Source organism: Styela clava, chromosome 1, assembly GCF_964204865.1.
Source record: "Styela clava chromosome 1, kaStyClav1.hap1.2, whole genome shotgun sequence".
Taxonomy (NCBI): domain Eukaryota; kingdom Metazoa; phylum Chordata; class Ascidiacea; order Stolidobranchia; family Styelidae; genus Styela; species Styela clava.
In genome coordinates this window covers 15382659-15399834 of record NC_135250.1, presented here as the reverse complement: position 1 = coordinate 15399834, position 17176 = coordinate 15382659, and the positions used below count along the sequence as shown (strand labels likewise).

General features: G+C 34.1%; 1 protein-coding gene across 4 annotated transcripts; it reads right to left on the bottom strand.

The window, feature by feature from the left end:
• Window positions 1-1448: 1448 nt before the first annotated feature.
• LOC120339339 (structural maintenance of chromosomes protein 6-like) lies at window positions 1449-14867 on the bottom strand. 4 transcript variants are annotated; one of them, XM_039407445.2, is made up of 2 exons: window positions 14714-14867; window positions 1449-5940 (listed from the first exon to the last, which is right to left on the bottom strand). In XM_039407445.2, the coding sequence occupies exons 1-2, from the start codon at window positions 14721-14723 to the stop codon at window positions 2681-2683; spliced, it is 3270 nt and encodes a 1089-aa protein (XP_039263379.1). In that variant the 5' UTR covers window positions 14724-14867; the 3' UTR covers window positions 1449-2680. The 4 variants fall into 4 exon arrangements, with proteins under 4 accessions (XP_039263379.1, XP_039263395.1, XP_039263388.1 ...); XM_039407461.2 differs by lacking the exon at window positions 14714-14867 and adding an exon at window positions 14683-14701; XM_039407454.2 differs by lacking the exon at window positions 14714-14867 and adding an exon at window positions 14573-14591.
• Between the last annotated feature and the right edge of the window lie 2309 nt (window positions 14868-17176).

Here is a 17176-nt window from a genome sequence, read left to right as displayed (position 1 = left end):
CATACAAATATAAGAGATAAAAAGATGAAACTTGGCAGGTGGGTAGAGTTGTGTTGACCATCTTTGATAGTTACTTCTCTCCCCCGGGATAAATATGTAAATCCTATCCTAATACGCCGATAATATCTTTGTCAACCAATTTGCGACCACCGTGTTTTGTCTGTTTGATTGCTGTATGGCTGCGTATGCGATAGTCTCAACGCAGCAGAAACGATGATCAAGTCTTGAAATCCGTGGTCGCACACTGGTCGTTCGGTCGCAAATACGTCTTTCGAGTGCCGTACTTTGGGGATTTGTATAGCTTTAACCCTTTGTCGTAGAAAGTTAATACGAGGTTTAGCGTGTAGAATAAATGCCGCCAATGCACCCACGGTGAAAAAATTAACGGGTTAGATATATTGGTTTTTGTTTTATAGCGGTTTGAATGAAATTTTCCGCAGACTGGCTACACCACCCTAGGCCTGGTGAGTTGTCCGTGTAGTCGAATTGTCCATCAGCCCTAAACGGCTATGACAGTCACTGTACCAAAAATTGTGCCCCGATTCGGGTGGTGTTAAGTTGACGCATGTTATTTAGTAACGTTTTTATGTGAAATGTTTGACTGTGGTTCGGTACCTGATCCGATAATACGGTACATAATTGACTCATATCACGAGATATTTCAACTGATGTTTCAATTGTCACAGGACCTAAAATATCTATGACAGTCCCTGTACCGTCACGGTACCCCGATACAGGTAAGTCACCGCATATGATTTTGGGGGAATTGTTCTGCGTGTCCATATATTTGAACATTGCTCTCTTGTTGTTATTTGTCTCTGTCTCCATTTTTAAAAAATCGCTTTTTTCTTCGAATACTGGACCAATTGCTTTGATATTTTCAGTGGTTAAAGATAAAATTTTTCTCCAGAAAGCTATTACTTTTTTTTTCGCTATGACGTCATCAAAATTATTGCCACTGGGTGGCGCTACGTGTCCATATATTTGAGCATAGCTCTCTTGTTTTATATACCATTGTTCGTTTACGGTTGACAAAACAATAAATCTCGCTCTCTCTCTTTATGCTCGATCACTTCCTGCCTTAATGAAACCACATTTGATGTAATCAGAGTCATATTTTCTCACCACAACTTTTCGAATTTTTTATTTTTAAAAATTATCCATTTTGTGGCTTACAAGAATCAAACGAAGTTAGGGTGTTGAAATAAAGCATATTAACACTGTTTAGCCATTATTTAAAACTCATTGGACAGATTACCAATTACATAAACCTGTGATCAAAATATTTCGAGTGAACCACAATTTCTGTGGTGAAAATAATGTGGAAGCAAACTTATGTGCAGCGGTGCAAATGTTCATGGTTTCAATCCCCATTCTGTTACTAAAATATGTGCGTTCAAGAGTATACGGTACAGCTGCAGTTTATCGGTGGAAATCCATAAAGCACCTGGGCCTGTCATGAAAAAACGCACACGGTGATAGATAGAATAAACATAATGTTGCAAAATCTGTTCAAAAACTATATCCGTTGCCACAACATATTAAGTAAACCTCAAAATTGAGTCATTTGACCATGTTTCGGGTGCCTTTTCTATTGGAAAAATGGACCTGAAGCACAGTCCGAAACCAACCTAATTCCCATAGAAAATAAACAAAAATATGGTTAAAAACAAAAACCTATTGAAATGTTAAATATGGGGAACAGCAAACATCAAAATTTGGAGACAAACATGTATAGTCAAATATGCTAGGACAGGCAAGTGTTTAAGAGCTGCAATAAACTGCATGGTCAAACTATCAACTAAACACAAAAAATTGGACACTGCTAAATCTGTTTTTCTGCGATATCTGTCACTCTCCTTGAAATTGTGCAATCATCGCCAGTTGTCCAAAATACGTCAAACATGAAGAACACAGTTGCCATCACACACCAATCATAAACAGAGCCTAGGATTATAATTTTATGTGGAATACACTGCAGTACACACAGGAACGTCTAAAACAATTCAAATACTCTCGAAATTGGTTACTTCGATAAAACAACTTCTAGGAATATATTCGACTAAAAATTTGGCATTCTATGACAGTGAAAGAAATCAATCAGACATTATTTATCTATTTCCCATTATTAAATTTCTGATAACTCACAAATTTCTTTACATTTCTTTGATGACAAGCCTTATTCAGAATATATCAGATATTTCACACTCAAAAATATTATTTCAGAATGTATTCGAAATAGTAGATTATTGGTTGTATTAGCCATCCCTAGTTTTATCTTATCATTAACTCATCTTTCATTCCCTTGGATAAACATGAAATAAATCAACAAAAATTATTAAAACACACACATGATCCGAATGAAAACAGAATTTATATACAAATCCTGAAAAGCATTATAAAAATCAACAGCAAAACTGATTACAACAAATCTAATGTCAAATTGTGGAAAAAACATCAGTGGCAAATTAACAGGTATGTACAAATAATGACAGTTTCCTCATTATGATACACATTGGTATAATGCAAACTTGGGCAAATATTGACTATTAAAATGTCCTTGAGCATCAAATGTTCATCAATTGGATTATTCATTGATTGATGGTTGACTAAATAATATCTTAGCCTCCATCACCATACTTTTGATAAGTTTATTTGTGCTCTCAGATCAGAACTGATATTACGATGTGGAAACATTAGAGCTAGCTGTATTCTGAGATCTTTCCGGGTCAGCCATTTTCCACACCCTGATTTGACATGACTGTGGCAAAGAACTAATATCATGTGGTGTCAAAAAGATGAACTGCTTCAATTTATCATTCATGGCAATTTCAAGCATCATCTCCATAGCAACTCTTCGGTTTGCCATATCCATGAAAACATCAAACTCATCGAGACACCGAAATGGGGATTCAATTTCCTCCCACAATGATAAAATGAAACAAACAGTGGAAAAGGACCTTTCACCACCTGAAAGTGCACGCATGTCATTAGTCGTGATACCATCTTCTCCAGGTTGAACAGATATTTGTAAAAGACGATCAGTGTGACTAAAATGCATTTTACCAGTGAAACCTCTTTGTGATAAAAGTGTATCAAACGCCATACGACATCTCACTGAAATTAGAACTCTCATCTGAATGAAAGACTGCTGGCGTTGTTTTAGATATGAATCAACCTCACGAATAAAAGTTTGTACCCATTGCATTCCATTTTTGATGGATTTATATTGCTCTTTGACTTCATAGTATTCCTTAATTATTTGTTCTCTTTGACCATGTTGTTGTTCATCTTGTGCAACTCTGCGTTCAATTTGTCGAATCTCATTTTCTATATTGCTCGGAGTTCTCCTTGTATTTATTCTTTCCCTATGTATGAGTGCTGCTCTTTCACGCTCCGTGTCCACCATTGAATTTTCTTTGTTCAGTTTGTTTAGCATATCTTGAATCATATGGTTATGGTTTTTCAGACTTTCTTCGTAATAACTTCTATCGGATTTGGCCTTCTCAAGATCATTTTCTACTTTACTTATGTTTTCTCTACTTTCATCCAAAGCATCTTTTAGTTTTCTCATCTCTCCATCATATTGTTTCCAATTAGACTGAGCACTGGTCAGTAACTCTTTGCTTGATTTCAAATTTTCACTTTCCTCATAAATCATTGCATCAAATGATACTATCTGTTGCTTATAATTATTGACCTCGTCAAGAAGATCTTTGACATCTGGAGGTGAAACTTCTTCAACAGACTCCAATCCTCTAATGTCAACTTGAACCTCTTTCAATCTGTTGACTAGTTGACATTTAGTTCTCTCAAGGCGATGAAGCTCTTTCAGGCTGATTTGACTTTCCTTTGTTTTACTTTGTACAATTACCTCTATATTTTTTATCTTCATATCAAATCCTTGAATTTCTTCTTGAAGTCTACGAATTTCATCATCAACATCCGCTTTTAGAAACCTAGACACAGGCTCTCGTGGATTCGAATAAAACCTATCCTCAAAAACTTCATCACCATCCCCAGTGTAGACCTGAGTGCAACCCGCAGGTGGTCTCGCAGAGTTTTGCATAATTCTCATGGCATCTTTTAGGTTAGGAATGACGAGAATAGTTTCAATGCTTCCCATATCAATCAGGCAATTTGCTACGACTGGATCTTCAATATTGAGGAGATCCAAAACACATTTATATGGATTATGAACAGCTTTGCCACGTGACACATCATGTACTTTTTTAGAAAATTTACTGGTGTATATTGTAATCTGGCTTGCTTCCTTCGGTGTAAAAACGGAGCTTCTTAGTTGAGACAATAGCTTCATATCTTCATGATTATCGACAACGAATGCACTGATGTGAGAACGAATTGCTGATTCAACAGGTACTGCCATATTTGCATCTTTCAGTGTTATGCATGCTCCGATTGGACCTCTTGGCTTCAGGCGAAATCTCTTTTTTTTCCATTCCTCCTCTATTCTTTGGACAAAGCGAGGCATTTTAACACCAAACAACTGAAGACGATTTTTGCGATCTGATGTTAAACTCTTCAGTAAACTCGCAGTTTTGTGTTTTTCTGTGGAAATTCTTTGAGCATCTTTTTTATTTTCTTGAATTATTTCCTTGCAATTTTCCATGGCATTCTCAAACTGCTTCTTTTGCTTTGAAATATTTTCCAATCGTGCTGTAAGATCTTTGAGCTCATTATGTAACTTGCCAAGAGCCTTTTCTCTTTTTTTCTTTTCTGCTTCAATATTTGTGTTAACAGTTTCCATAAGGTCGCTTATCCTCTTCTCCATTTTTTTCATATCGCTTGCTGCATCATGTCTTTGTTTCACCAGAGACTTTACCTTGTGTTCCAACTGTCGATGAGATTGGCGAATTTTGTCGAATTCTTGCTTTTTAACATTTCTCAATGGGTCCAGTTCTTTGGCATTTTCCATATACTCCTTCACAGAATTTTGTGATTGCGTAAAAAGAGCTCTAGCTTCTTTCTCACGATGCTTGGATTTATCAACCATCTGGGTGTACTTTGCAGTGCGTTTTTGCTCTTGTTCCAGCTGCCTTTTAGATGGTTTGAGCGAATGTTCCAAATGTATAACATGAGCCCATGCCAGCTCACCTTTCAAGTTGTCTATTTTATTTTTCAATTCTTGGAGTGTGGAAAGATCACGGAACTTCTGTTCCTTGGCAAGAACTTCCTTCTCCAATTCGGGCAAAACTTTTTCCTTTCTCTTCAGTGTTTCTTGCATTGTTAATCTGTGTTTTTGAACAAAATCATAATCCATACTCATTTGTTCTAGTTGAGTTGATTTCATGAAAAATTTGTATTTGTCACTTTCACTTTTTGAGTGCAAGAAATGCTTGCTCATTTCTTGGTTCAAGCAGGTTAACGGATTATCCACTTGTATGTTGAACTGGTCCAAAATTTGCACTAAATCTTCCTTTTTATTAGTAATTATTTTGCCATCGGCATTTTTAATTTTGTAGCATGTCTGCCCATCAACATGTATTTTCCTTTCAATAGTAATGCTGTCACCAAAAAGATGTTTTTTGTATGCCTCTTTTCCTTTATTACGCATTGTGATTTCGACAGTTGCTGAATTGCTTCCTTCTTTTATCAATGTCTTGAGAGAAGATCCTCTGCTTGTGCTACTTGCCTTTCCACCAAGGCCAACAACAATTGCTGTGATAATGGCACTTTTTCCACTACCATTTTTACCAACAATAAAGTTAACATTTGAAGAAAACGACATAGTCAGCTGACTATGGCACATGAAGTTTTTCAGTGTTACTTTCTCCAATATACCCATGTCCAAATCATCATCATCAGTAGATGAGTTGTTCATCACATGTGCACGTTTTGCTGCTCTTCCTTTTTGGGAAGATTTTCTCTTGGTACTCATTGTGGGTTTCACTTCGCAGATGTAGGACAATAAACAAGAATCTATAAAAGCATAAACATTCAATATTACATAATTCCACAATAGCTATCACCCGGCAGATGTGTAATTCCATCTAAATCTGTTTCCAAACCAATCCAACCAGACAAAGTCATTAAATTAGTTTTTGTATAGCTTACTTAAGCGAGTAAAGCTTTTTATCGTTATCTAGATCAGGGCTTCCCAAACTTTTGAGCTCGCGGCCCCTTTTATTATATTAAAATTTTTCGCAGCCCCTGTTCAGGTTAATAACGATAAACAGTTTGAATTATGCATTTTTAATGATTTATTGAAACAGCTTATTCTCAACTTTTAGTAGGCCTACTCAATAACAAAAACAAGCACATATTTACTCGGATTATTGTTCTCAGTTATTTAATGTAATGGGTGCGAATACTTTTTGCTGCATAATTAGCAAGTCCAGCCATGGCTCAGTGTTTTTTATGCAGACCTAATGAATTATGATGTCTGGCCACTGATGGCATGGTCCTTATCATGAATTGTTACTCACTCGTATTGATCAAATTTAGCACGAGGCAGCAGTTTGTGTGACGCCAAATTATCAGGGAAAAAACTCGCGACGCACCTACACGAAAAATATACTGCCTCAGAAAAAAAAAAATTTTTGTCATCTTCAATGTGTACTTTATGCCTTTTGAGGTTTATAACCATGTAGGCCTAACCTAAGGAATAAAGGCAAAGGTTAACTTTTCTTTCTTATCTCTGCCTGGTTTTTCTTTGAAATGTTAAAAAAAAAAAATCACTCATGTTTGATAAACTCGGTTCAGCAAATGAATAAACTGCAGCCTACGACATTGCAGCATGTAGGGCATGCCCGTTGCGATTTCGTATTTATTTAAAGAAGGGTTTGCTACCATCGCTCATTAAATGTGATTTCACTGACTGTCGTTAGGTTTTGTTTTTTCGTTTATATGAAATTAATTGGAAAAAGGGTCTTCAATTGAAAGGTATCAATATCTATATTCACGGGGAGTCGCAACTTGGGCATATTTCAGCCTTTAGGCCATCCAGACATGATGTATACGGTACCAATACCGTAAGTAGATCTATAAGTTTCTTTGATTCCATAATCAGCATGAAATACAATAAAATAATTGATAAAAACAAAAAAAATAAATTCATGCAGTCACGGTAAATCAAAAACAAGAATTTCCGCCTAAACCCACCGAAACGAACCTATATCTGTATATCTACATAATTCGAACAAAGGACAAAATGAGAACGAGAATATCGGTTGGAAACCGAAGACTTATCGATCGATAGTTAGGGGATCCCCCAAAACAGAAACTGCAGTTTCGATTCATCCGCTCTTGTAACTTGCGCACTGCGCATCGCACACACACACTCGGCGGGTTTCAAAATTCTCTCGCTTTACAAAAATCTAGATCACTATATCAATAATTGATTGATAACTCGCTAATTATACGACATAATTCGCCCAAAATCAATAGGCTTCTGGTCCGAGATAAGATGAATGCACATGCAAAATCTGGAGCAGATTCAATCTCGCTTTCGTGAGATATCGCGTGCATCTAACAGACACACACACAGACATACAGACAAATACCTATCAATATACTTACCGATCTTAAGATCGATAAGTAATGACTTCCATACAGCCATACGATGATAGAATACGTAGATACGGTACCGGTACGACACCTTTCAATCTGACATCTGTACCGGTACGGTAACCTCTGTGAAGCTAGCAGCAAAAGACGAAATTGTGACTGACAGAATCGCAGAAAATACCCACGCGTAAAATTAAATGTTCCCAATGATTTTTAAAAGAAAGTGTATATTTTGATTAGTTTCACAATAGCAATTAAAGCAAAACAATCATTAACTACACTCCTCGTATTGTTAATATATAGTAAACAAGCTAAAGCGACTGCTACAGTGCACAAAATTTTTTTATAATTCTTTGAGAGAAGTTTAAAAATGACTGAATTTTCGTCGTGTAACATGGTCGTTTCATGAAAACCTCCAATAAAGGCAGCATTGCAACACCATTGGTGAAAAGTAGAAATCTCAAAGATATGATTTCAATATGTCAGAACAGTCTCAGCACGTTTTGACTTGACCATATATAATACTAAACATAGCGTATATTCTTCAATTTTTAAAACAATGTATATACAACAAATTCAAAACTGATTTTGTATTTCAACTAAATTTACTGAATAGTTCATCAAAGAAGATATTTTTCTCTTTGTCACACAACAATAATGCACTTCATTAAACTTAGAATAGGTTGAGGAAAGTCTGAAATATCAAAAAAAAATTTACGCCCTCTTGTGGATTCTTTGATAAATTTCACAAAATTATCGTTTTTGAAAGGGCGATTTCTCAAAAACCGCCAATAAAGGCAGCACTACGACACATTCGAAGAAAAGCAGATACTTTATAGATTCGATTTCATTATGTCAGAACAGTAGCAGCACGTTTTAACTTGGCAATACATGATACCAAACATAGCACATAATTTTCAATTTTATCAACTATGTAGATGTAACATATTTAAAAACGGTTTGGTATTTCAACTAAATTTACTGTATAATTCATCAAATACTTTTCTCTCTTGGCCATATATCACAACTGTACGTTCATTAAACTTGGAATAAGTGGCAAATCTAGAAATAACAAAAAATGATTTTACGCCCTCTTGTGGATTTTTTTCGGAATTTCAAAAAAATATCGTTTTTGAAAGGGCGATTTCTCAAAAACCGCCAATAAAGGCAGCACTACGACACATTCGGAGAAAAGCAAATACCTTATAGATTTGATTTCATTATGTCAGAACAGTAGCAGCATGTTTTGACTTGGCCATATATAATATCAAACATAGCGTGTATTCAAAAAGTTATAAACAATGCACACTTGGTCATATATGATACCAAACATAGTGTGTATTCAAAATATTATAAACAATGCAGATGTAATATTTAAAAACCGTTTAGTATTTCAACTAAATTTACTAGATAATTTATCAAACATCATTTTCTTTTGGCATACATACATACTGTACGTTCATTAAACTTGGAATGAGTTGCGGAAAGTGGGAAATACCGAAAAAATCATTTTAGGCCCTCTTGTTGATTATTTTCAAATTTTCGAAAAATTATCCGTTTTGAAACAGCGATTTCTCAAAAATCGCCAATAGAGGCAGCACTACGACACATTCGGAGCAAATCAGATACCTTATAGATTTTATTTCGTTATGTCAGAACAGTAGCAGCATGTTTTGACTTGGCCATATATAATACCAAACATAGCGTGTATTCAAAAAGTTATAAACAATGCAGACGTAACATATTCAAAAAACGTTTGGTATTTCAACTAAATTTACTAGATAAATTATCAAACATCTTTTTTTCTTGGACATACATATATACTGTACGTTCATTAAACTTGGAATAAGTTGCGGAAAGTATAAAATACCAAAAAGCATTTTACGTCCTTTTGTGGATTATTTTCAAAATTTCAAAAAATCATCGTTATTGAAATAGCGATTTCTCGAAAACCGCCAATAAAGGCAGCATTACGACACATTTGGAGAAAAGCAGTTACCCTATAGATTCGATTTTCATATGTCAGAACAGTAGCAGCACGTTTTGACTTGGCCATATATAATACCAAACATAGCGTGTATTCAAACTTTTATAAACAAGGCAGACGTAACATATATAAAAACGGTTTGGTACTTCAACTAAATTTCCTAGATAATTTATCAAACATCTCTTTCTCTTGGACATACATATATACTGTACGTCTATTGAACTTGGAATGAGTTGCTGAAAGTATGAAATAACGGAAAATCATGTTTCGCCTTTTTGTTGATTATTTTCAAATTTTCGAAAAATTATCGTTTTTGAAATAGCGATTTCTCAAAAACCGCCAATAAAGGCAGCACTACGACACATTCGGAGAAAAGCAGATACCATATAGATTAGATTTTATTATGTCAGAACAGTAGCAGCACGTTTTGACTTGGCCATATATAATACCAAACATAGCGTACAATTTTCAATTTTATCAACTATGTAGATGTAACATATTTAAAAACGGTTAGGTATTTCAACTTAATTTACTGGATAATTCATCAAACACTTTTCTCTCTTGGTCATACATCAAAACTGTATGTTCATTAAACTTGGAATAAGACGGCGAATCCTAAAATAACAAAAAATGATTTGACGCCCTCTTGTGGATTTTTTTCGAAGTTTTTAAAAAAATATCGTTTTTGAAAGGGCGATTTCTCAAAAACCGCCAATAAAGGCAGCACTACGACACATTCGGAGTAAAGAAGATACCATATAGATTCGATTTTCTTATGTCAGAACAGTAGCAGCACGTTTTGACGAGACCATATATAATACCCAATATAGCGTATATTCTCCAGTTTCAAGAACAATGTGGACGAAACAAATTTAAAAAGGGTTTGTGTTTCAACTTAAGTTGCTGGATTAGTGATCAAATATATGTTTCTCTCTGTCGCACATCGATATTGTTCGTCTATTGGACTCAGACTAAGTTGCGGAATGTATAAAATAATAAAAATCATTTCACGCTCTCTTGTGGATTCTTTTCATAAATTCAAAGGAATATGGTTTTTAAAAGTCGATTTCTCGAAAACCGCCAATAAAGGCAGCATTACAACACATTCGGAGAAAAGCAGATACCTTATAGATATGATTTTATTATGTCAGAACAGTAGCAGCTCGTTTTGACATGGCCATATATGATACCAAATATATCGTATATATTTTCAATTATTTAAATTGCGTAGATGTTCACATATTTTAAAAAGGCTTCATTATTCAATATTCAATTCCATTATTCATCAAAATTCTTGTTTATAACAGATTTAAGGAAAGGTTTTAGGTCAATTATTCAAGTTTCAAACTTACCGAATATTTAAGCTATTAGCTTCAAGAAGAGGTATTCCATGCACAATACATTTAAATTAGTTGAGGATTTTATAAAATACCTCAACGACATCTGTCTTTTTTTTTCTTTTCTGTCTATTTAATTTACTTATCAGTAATTTCTTCAAATCTACCAATATAGGCAGAATTACTCCTTATTCAGAAAAAAAGAAGAACACTTAGAAATTTGATTTTATTGTGGCAGAACCAGTAGCAACACTTTTCGATTTGGCTATAGCATATATTCTATGATTGTCAAACAATGTAGATGTAACATATTCCAAAGACCAACTGCATTTCAAATATTTCTAACAGACAATTACGCAATTATCTTTACTTTGTTTGACTTAATTCATAAAGTTTGTAAGTAGTCTCGAGTATTATATCCAAAATTTTAAAAATGTTCGTTATTGGCGGTTTTCGAGAAATCGCTATTTCAATTACGATAATTTTTTGAAATTTTGAAAACAATCCACAAGAGGACGTAAAATGCTTTTTGGTATTTTATACTTTCCGCAACCTATTCCAAGTTTAATGAACGTATAGTATATATGTATGTCCAAGAGAAAAAGATGTTTGATAAATTATCGAGGAAATTTATTTGGAATACCAAACCGTTTTTAAATATGTTACGTCTGCATTGTTTATAAAAGTTTGAATACACGCTATGTTTGGTATTATATATGGCCAAGTCAAAACGTGCTGCTACAGTTCTGACATAATGAAATCAAATCTATAAGGTATCTGCTTTACTCCGAATATGTCGTAGTGCTGCCTTTATTGGCGGTTTTTGAGAAATCGCTCTTTCAAAAACGATATTTTTTTAAAAACTTCGAAAAAAATCAACAAGAAGGCAAAACATGATTTTCCGTTATTTCATACTTTCCGCAACTCATTCCAAGTTAATGCACTAACAGTATATATGTATGTCCAAAAGAAAAAGATGTTTGATAAATTATCTAGTAAATTAGTTGAAATACCAAACGGTTTTTAAATATGTTACATCTGCATTGTTTATAAAAGTCTGAATACACGCTATGTTTGGTATTATATATGGCCAAGTCAAAACGTGCTGCTACTGTTCTGACATAATGAAATCAAATCTATAAGGTATCTGATTTGCTCCGAATGTGTCGTAGTGCTGCCTTTATTGGCGGTTTTTGAGAAATCGCCCTTTCAAAAACGATAATTTTTCGAAATTCCGAAAAGGATCCACTAGAGGGCGTCAAATCATTTTTTGGCATTTTAAGATTTGCACACTAATTCCAAGTTTAATGAACGTACAGTTTTGATGTATGACCAAGAGAGAAAAGTGTTTGATGAATTATCCAGTAAATTTAGTTGAAATACTTAGCCGTCTTTAAATATGTTACATCTACATAGTTGATAAAATTGAAAATTATATGCTATGTTTAGTAATAAATATGGCCAAATCAAAACGTGTTGCTACTGTTCTGGTTTGGTGAAATCGAATCTTCAACGTATCTGCTATTCTTCAAAAGTGTCGTATTGCTGCCTTTATTGGCCATTTTCCGAGAAATCGTCACTCCAAAAACGGCATGTTTGGGAAATTGAAAAAAATTATATATAGGTTGTAAGACATTTTTCACTGTTTTATACAATTTGCATCTTATTCCAAGTTTAATTAACACACAGTATCGGTGTTTGAAAAAGTAAGAAAACGGAATATTACGATATTAGGTGAGTTTATTTGGAATACCAGACCTTTTTAAAATATGTGTGAACATCTACGCCCTTCAAATAATTGAGATATACGCTATGTTTGGTATTATAAATGGCCAAGTCAAAACGTGCTGCTACTGTTATGGTATAGTGAAGTCGAATATAAAAGGTATTTGCTTTTTTCCGAATGTGTCGTAGTGCTGCCTTTATTGGCGGTTTTCGAGAAATCGCCCTTTCAAAAACGATTATTTTTCGGAATTCAGAAAAGAACCCATTATAGAAAGCGTAAAATGTTTTTTTTTATATTTTAAACTTTCCCAATTAATTCTTAGTTTACTAAACGTACAGTATTCATTTGTGACAAAGAGAAAAATATATTTGATCAATTTTCCAGCAGCTTCAGTTGAAATACAGATCCATCTTAAATTTGTTACGTCGACATTGTTTATAAAACTGAGAATACACGCTATTTTGGTATTATATATAGCCAAGTCAAAACATGCTGCCACTGTTTTGTTATAGTGAAATCAAATCTATAGGATATATACTTTTCTCCGAATGTGTCGTAGTGCTGCCTTTCGGCGGTTTTCGAGAAAGCCCTTTCAAAATCGATAATTTTTCGAAATTTTGAAAAGAATCCACGAGAGAGCGTAAAATGTTTTTTTGGTATTTTATACTTTTCTTCTGCAACTCATTCTAAGTTTAATAGACGTACAGTATTAATGTGTGACAAAGAGAAAAATATATATTTTATCAATTGTTCAGCAAATTTAGTTGACATACAATTCCTTTTTAAATTTGTTTCGTCCACATTGTTCTTATATATGGCAAAGTCAAAACGTGCTGCTACCGATCTGACATAATGAAATTGAATCTATAAGGTATTTGCTTTGCTCTGAATGTGTCGTGATGCTGCCTTTATTGGCGGTTTTTGAGAAATCACCAATCCAAAAACGATAATTTTCGAAATTCTCAAACTAATTCAAGGGGGGTGCGCAAAATTTTTTTTATTATTACTTTATACTTTCTGAAACTTATTCTAACTTTAATAGACGTACAGTATTGATGTGCGACAAAGAGAAAAAGATATTTGATCAATTATCCTGCAACTTTAGTTGAAATACAAACCCTTTTTTAATATGTTACGTACCTTTGTTTTAAAAATCGAGGAATATACGCTATGTTTGGTATTATATATCGCCAAGTCAAAACGTGCTGCTACTGTTCTGGCACAATAAAATCGAATCTATAATGTATGTGCTTTTATCCGAATATGTCGTAGTGCTGCCTTTATTGGCGGTTTTCGAAAAATCGCCATTTTAAAAACGATAATTTTTTGTAATCCAGGACAGAATCCACTAGGAGTCGCAAATGTTTTTTTGCTGTTTTATACTTCCCGCAACGTATTCCAAGTTTAAAAGATGTACAGTATTAATGTGTGACAAAGAGAAAATGATATTTTATCCATTATCTAGCAAATTTAGTTGAAATACAAATTCAATTTTAAATTTGTTACGTCCATGCCGTTATTAAAATTTAGATTACACGATATGTTTGGTAATATATATGGTCAAGCCAAAACGTACTGCTACTGTTCTGTTATAGAAAAATCGAATTGATAGGGTATCTGCTTTTCTCCAAATGTGTCGTGGTGCTGCCTTTATTGGCGGTTTTCGAGGAATCGAGGTTCCGAAAAGGATAATTTTCCGAAACTTTGTATTTGCGGAATACCTGAAAATTCATTTTTCGCTTAGTTAGTCTTTTTTTAAACACTATTTTCTTGTTAAATTTAATGTATTCATTCAGTTTAAAGATTTTTCATCTATTTTCGTGCCAATATTATATTTTGATCAGCATTTTCAATTTTGATATTTACCTATAAGTGAACACTATATGCGCGTGGAACCTATATTCAATGTGTAAAAATATTCTGGCTGAAAGTGCTGCTAGCTTCACAGTGGTGGTACGGTACCGCCGTACCGATACCGTACGTTTTAAACCTCACCTGAGGTTTTGTTGGCTTTCCTGATTCTGCAATCAATTTTATTTTGTTTTTATCGTCATTTATGCTGATTATGTGGTTAAATAAACTTATTATACTTATACAAAACATACACTTCGACTTCTGCACTGGTACTCGACTTACATTTCTGCATTCAGACAGTGTCTCCCGGTCAAATCAACGAACATGGCGGAAAAAAGTGGTCGCCTAGCGGATATAAATTCAGCATACCGTATTTCCCTGAAAATAAGACCTACCCCGAAAATAGGACCTAGCCTGAATTTTTAAAAAATATTTTAATATAAGCCCTCCCCATAAAATAAGACCTAGTCAATACCGCGGGATTTGTTTTGACCTAATCTAACTGATAGCAAGAAATCTCTCCTACACGTTTTAAATGATTTATAATCTATGTTTTTCACCCCGTTGTTTTCACCCTACCGTGTTTCTTCGAAAATAAGACCTACCCTGAAAATAAGACTTAGCCTGAATTCTTCCCTTAAAATAAGAACTAGTCAATAACGTGAAAATTTTTTTTGACCTAGTATAGTCAATAGCAAGAAATCTCTTCTACACGTTTTAAATGATTGATAATTTATGTTTTGCAGTTATTTTGAATAAACACGTGTTAGTTATAAGCAAATGGATATCGGTTTACACATTTTGTATATTTGAAAATCTAGTAATTCTCTGCTTTGTAATTTAGTTTTCAATAACTGAAAATATAAGACATCCCCCGAAAATAAGCCCTAGTGTTATTTTTCGGGAGAAAATTGAAATAAGACCCAGTCCTATGTTCGTGAAAACACCGTATTTTGAATAAAAACATGTTATTGCACACGTCAGTGGACATAACGATCGTTTCAATATTATGTTGTTGTTCTTGTTTTCTTCTCCTTCGTCATGATAAAATTGCTTTTCTCTTCGAATACTGGACCAATTGCTTTAAAATTTTTAGTAGGTAAAGATTTTTTCGCCAGAAGGCTATTACGTTTACTTATTTCAAAAATTTCTGTAGACGCCAAAAGATTCTTTTTTTTATGCGTCACGGTATTATCATAGATGATATTATTGGACACTTTTTTTCTTAATATTTTATGATAAAAAATTAATAATTTGAATTTTACTGAAGTTATCTCTACTACATAATGCCCAAATCCAAGAAACGAATTTTGGTCGAAAATTTGAATGTCTTTCCATAGAAAATTTCTGTCTGCTGAATCGTATTTCGTTTCCTGATTAGGGTTTATCCTCTACAAATAATACCTTGTTCCCATTTCCAAAAGTTGCACGTTTTACGAAAAAGACGTACTACAAGAAATATGCGCCACGATCTGCCTTACATTCTCTACTTTTACGGCAACATTGGCCAATGAACGCAGACCTCTGTATGACGTAACAATTAATTTGATCAGCTGTTCGCGGGCGGATGAATCTCAGTTTGCAGCCTTTTATTAGTTAAGTTATGCTAAGACGGTGTTAAAAAGTATAAGTAAGTTATTAAACATTTGTAGATCCCTACCATGGATATAGGCCGTGAGACGAGGCCTTGAAAAACGCCCAACAAATGAGTTTCGTAGCGCGTTCATCTGGTAATTAAATAAATACTTTAGTTTTGTATGAAAATGAACATACTGAACGCATTGCATTACAGCTTGTTCCACAATCCTGTTCCGAAATTGAATATTAGGGGGTTCCCAGAAAATCAATAACCATAGGTTTACAACAACACAGCGTAAGCACAATGCAATTCAACGAGCCCTGCTGCACCCTAACACAAATGTATTTCTGTCACATTTTGTCTGACCATAATCAGACTTCCTCAGACAAGCAGTTTACAACAAAAAACAACATAAGAAGTTGCATTTATTTTATAGAAGCTATCAAACGCATTTAAGCATTGAAGTCACAAATAAACATCGTGAGCACAAAAACACAAATAAATCAGTTATATCTCACTTAGAAATTTACCGGAAAAGTCGAGAAAATTAAATGGATACAGTATGTACATAATATAGTGAACAGGAATATTACAATTGGACTTTTTTCAGTTTATGTGGTTGTGTATTTGAATCGAAGGCAATATTATTCATAGAAACAGGACCTTCGACACTAATAGATGTCTGAACAAAACTAATAAATAATATTTATTAAATCAACTCCAATATCTAATTCACTTTCTTCTGAAATGCTTCCAAAATCCACATTCTCGAAAATCGAATTCTCCTCTATAAGTGTACTGTGGTTTTTGAAGTCTATACAAAAACAAAAATCTGTGCAATTTAGATTGTTGTTAGCACACATGCATAAATTATTTTGACGCCTATTTTGCTCACACTTGCAGTTTGCCAACTCAAGAACTGATTTGGGGGCTGTGAGTAGATTCATAGATTTAACTCGCAAAACGCCATCATCAAGAACCCATCCATGGCCAATAAGTGGGAGAATAATTGGCCCTGGTTCTGAGCAATGGTGAAGAAGCCCTGCCTGATAATTTGCCCTCAGAACATGCTTCTTTAGTGAATCATTGTTGGTTGGAAGAGTATAATCCATATGTTTGCCACTTTTGAAAAGACGTGCCCTGGTATCATTTACAATCTTCATATC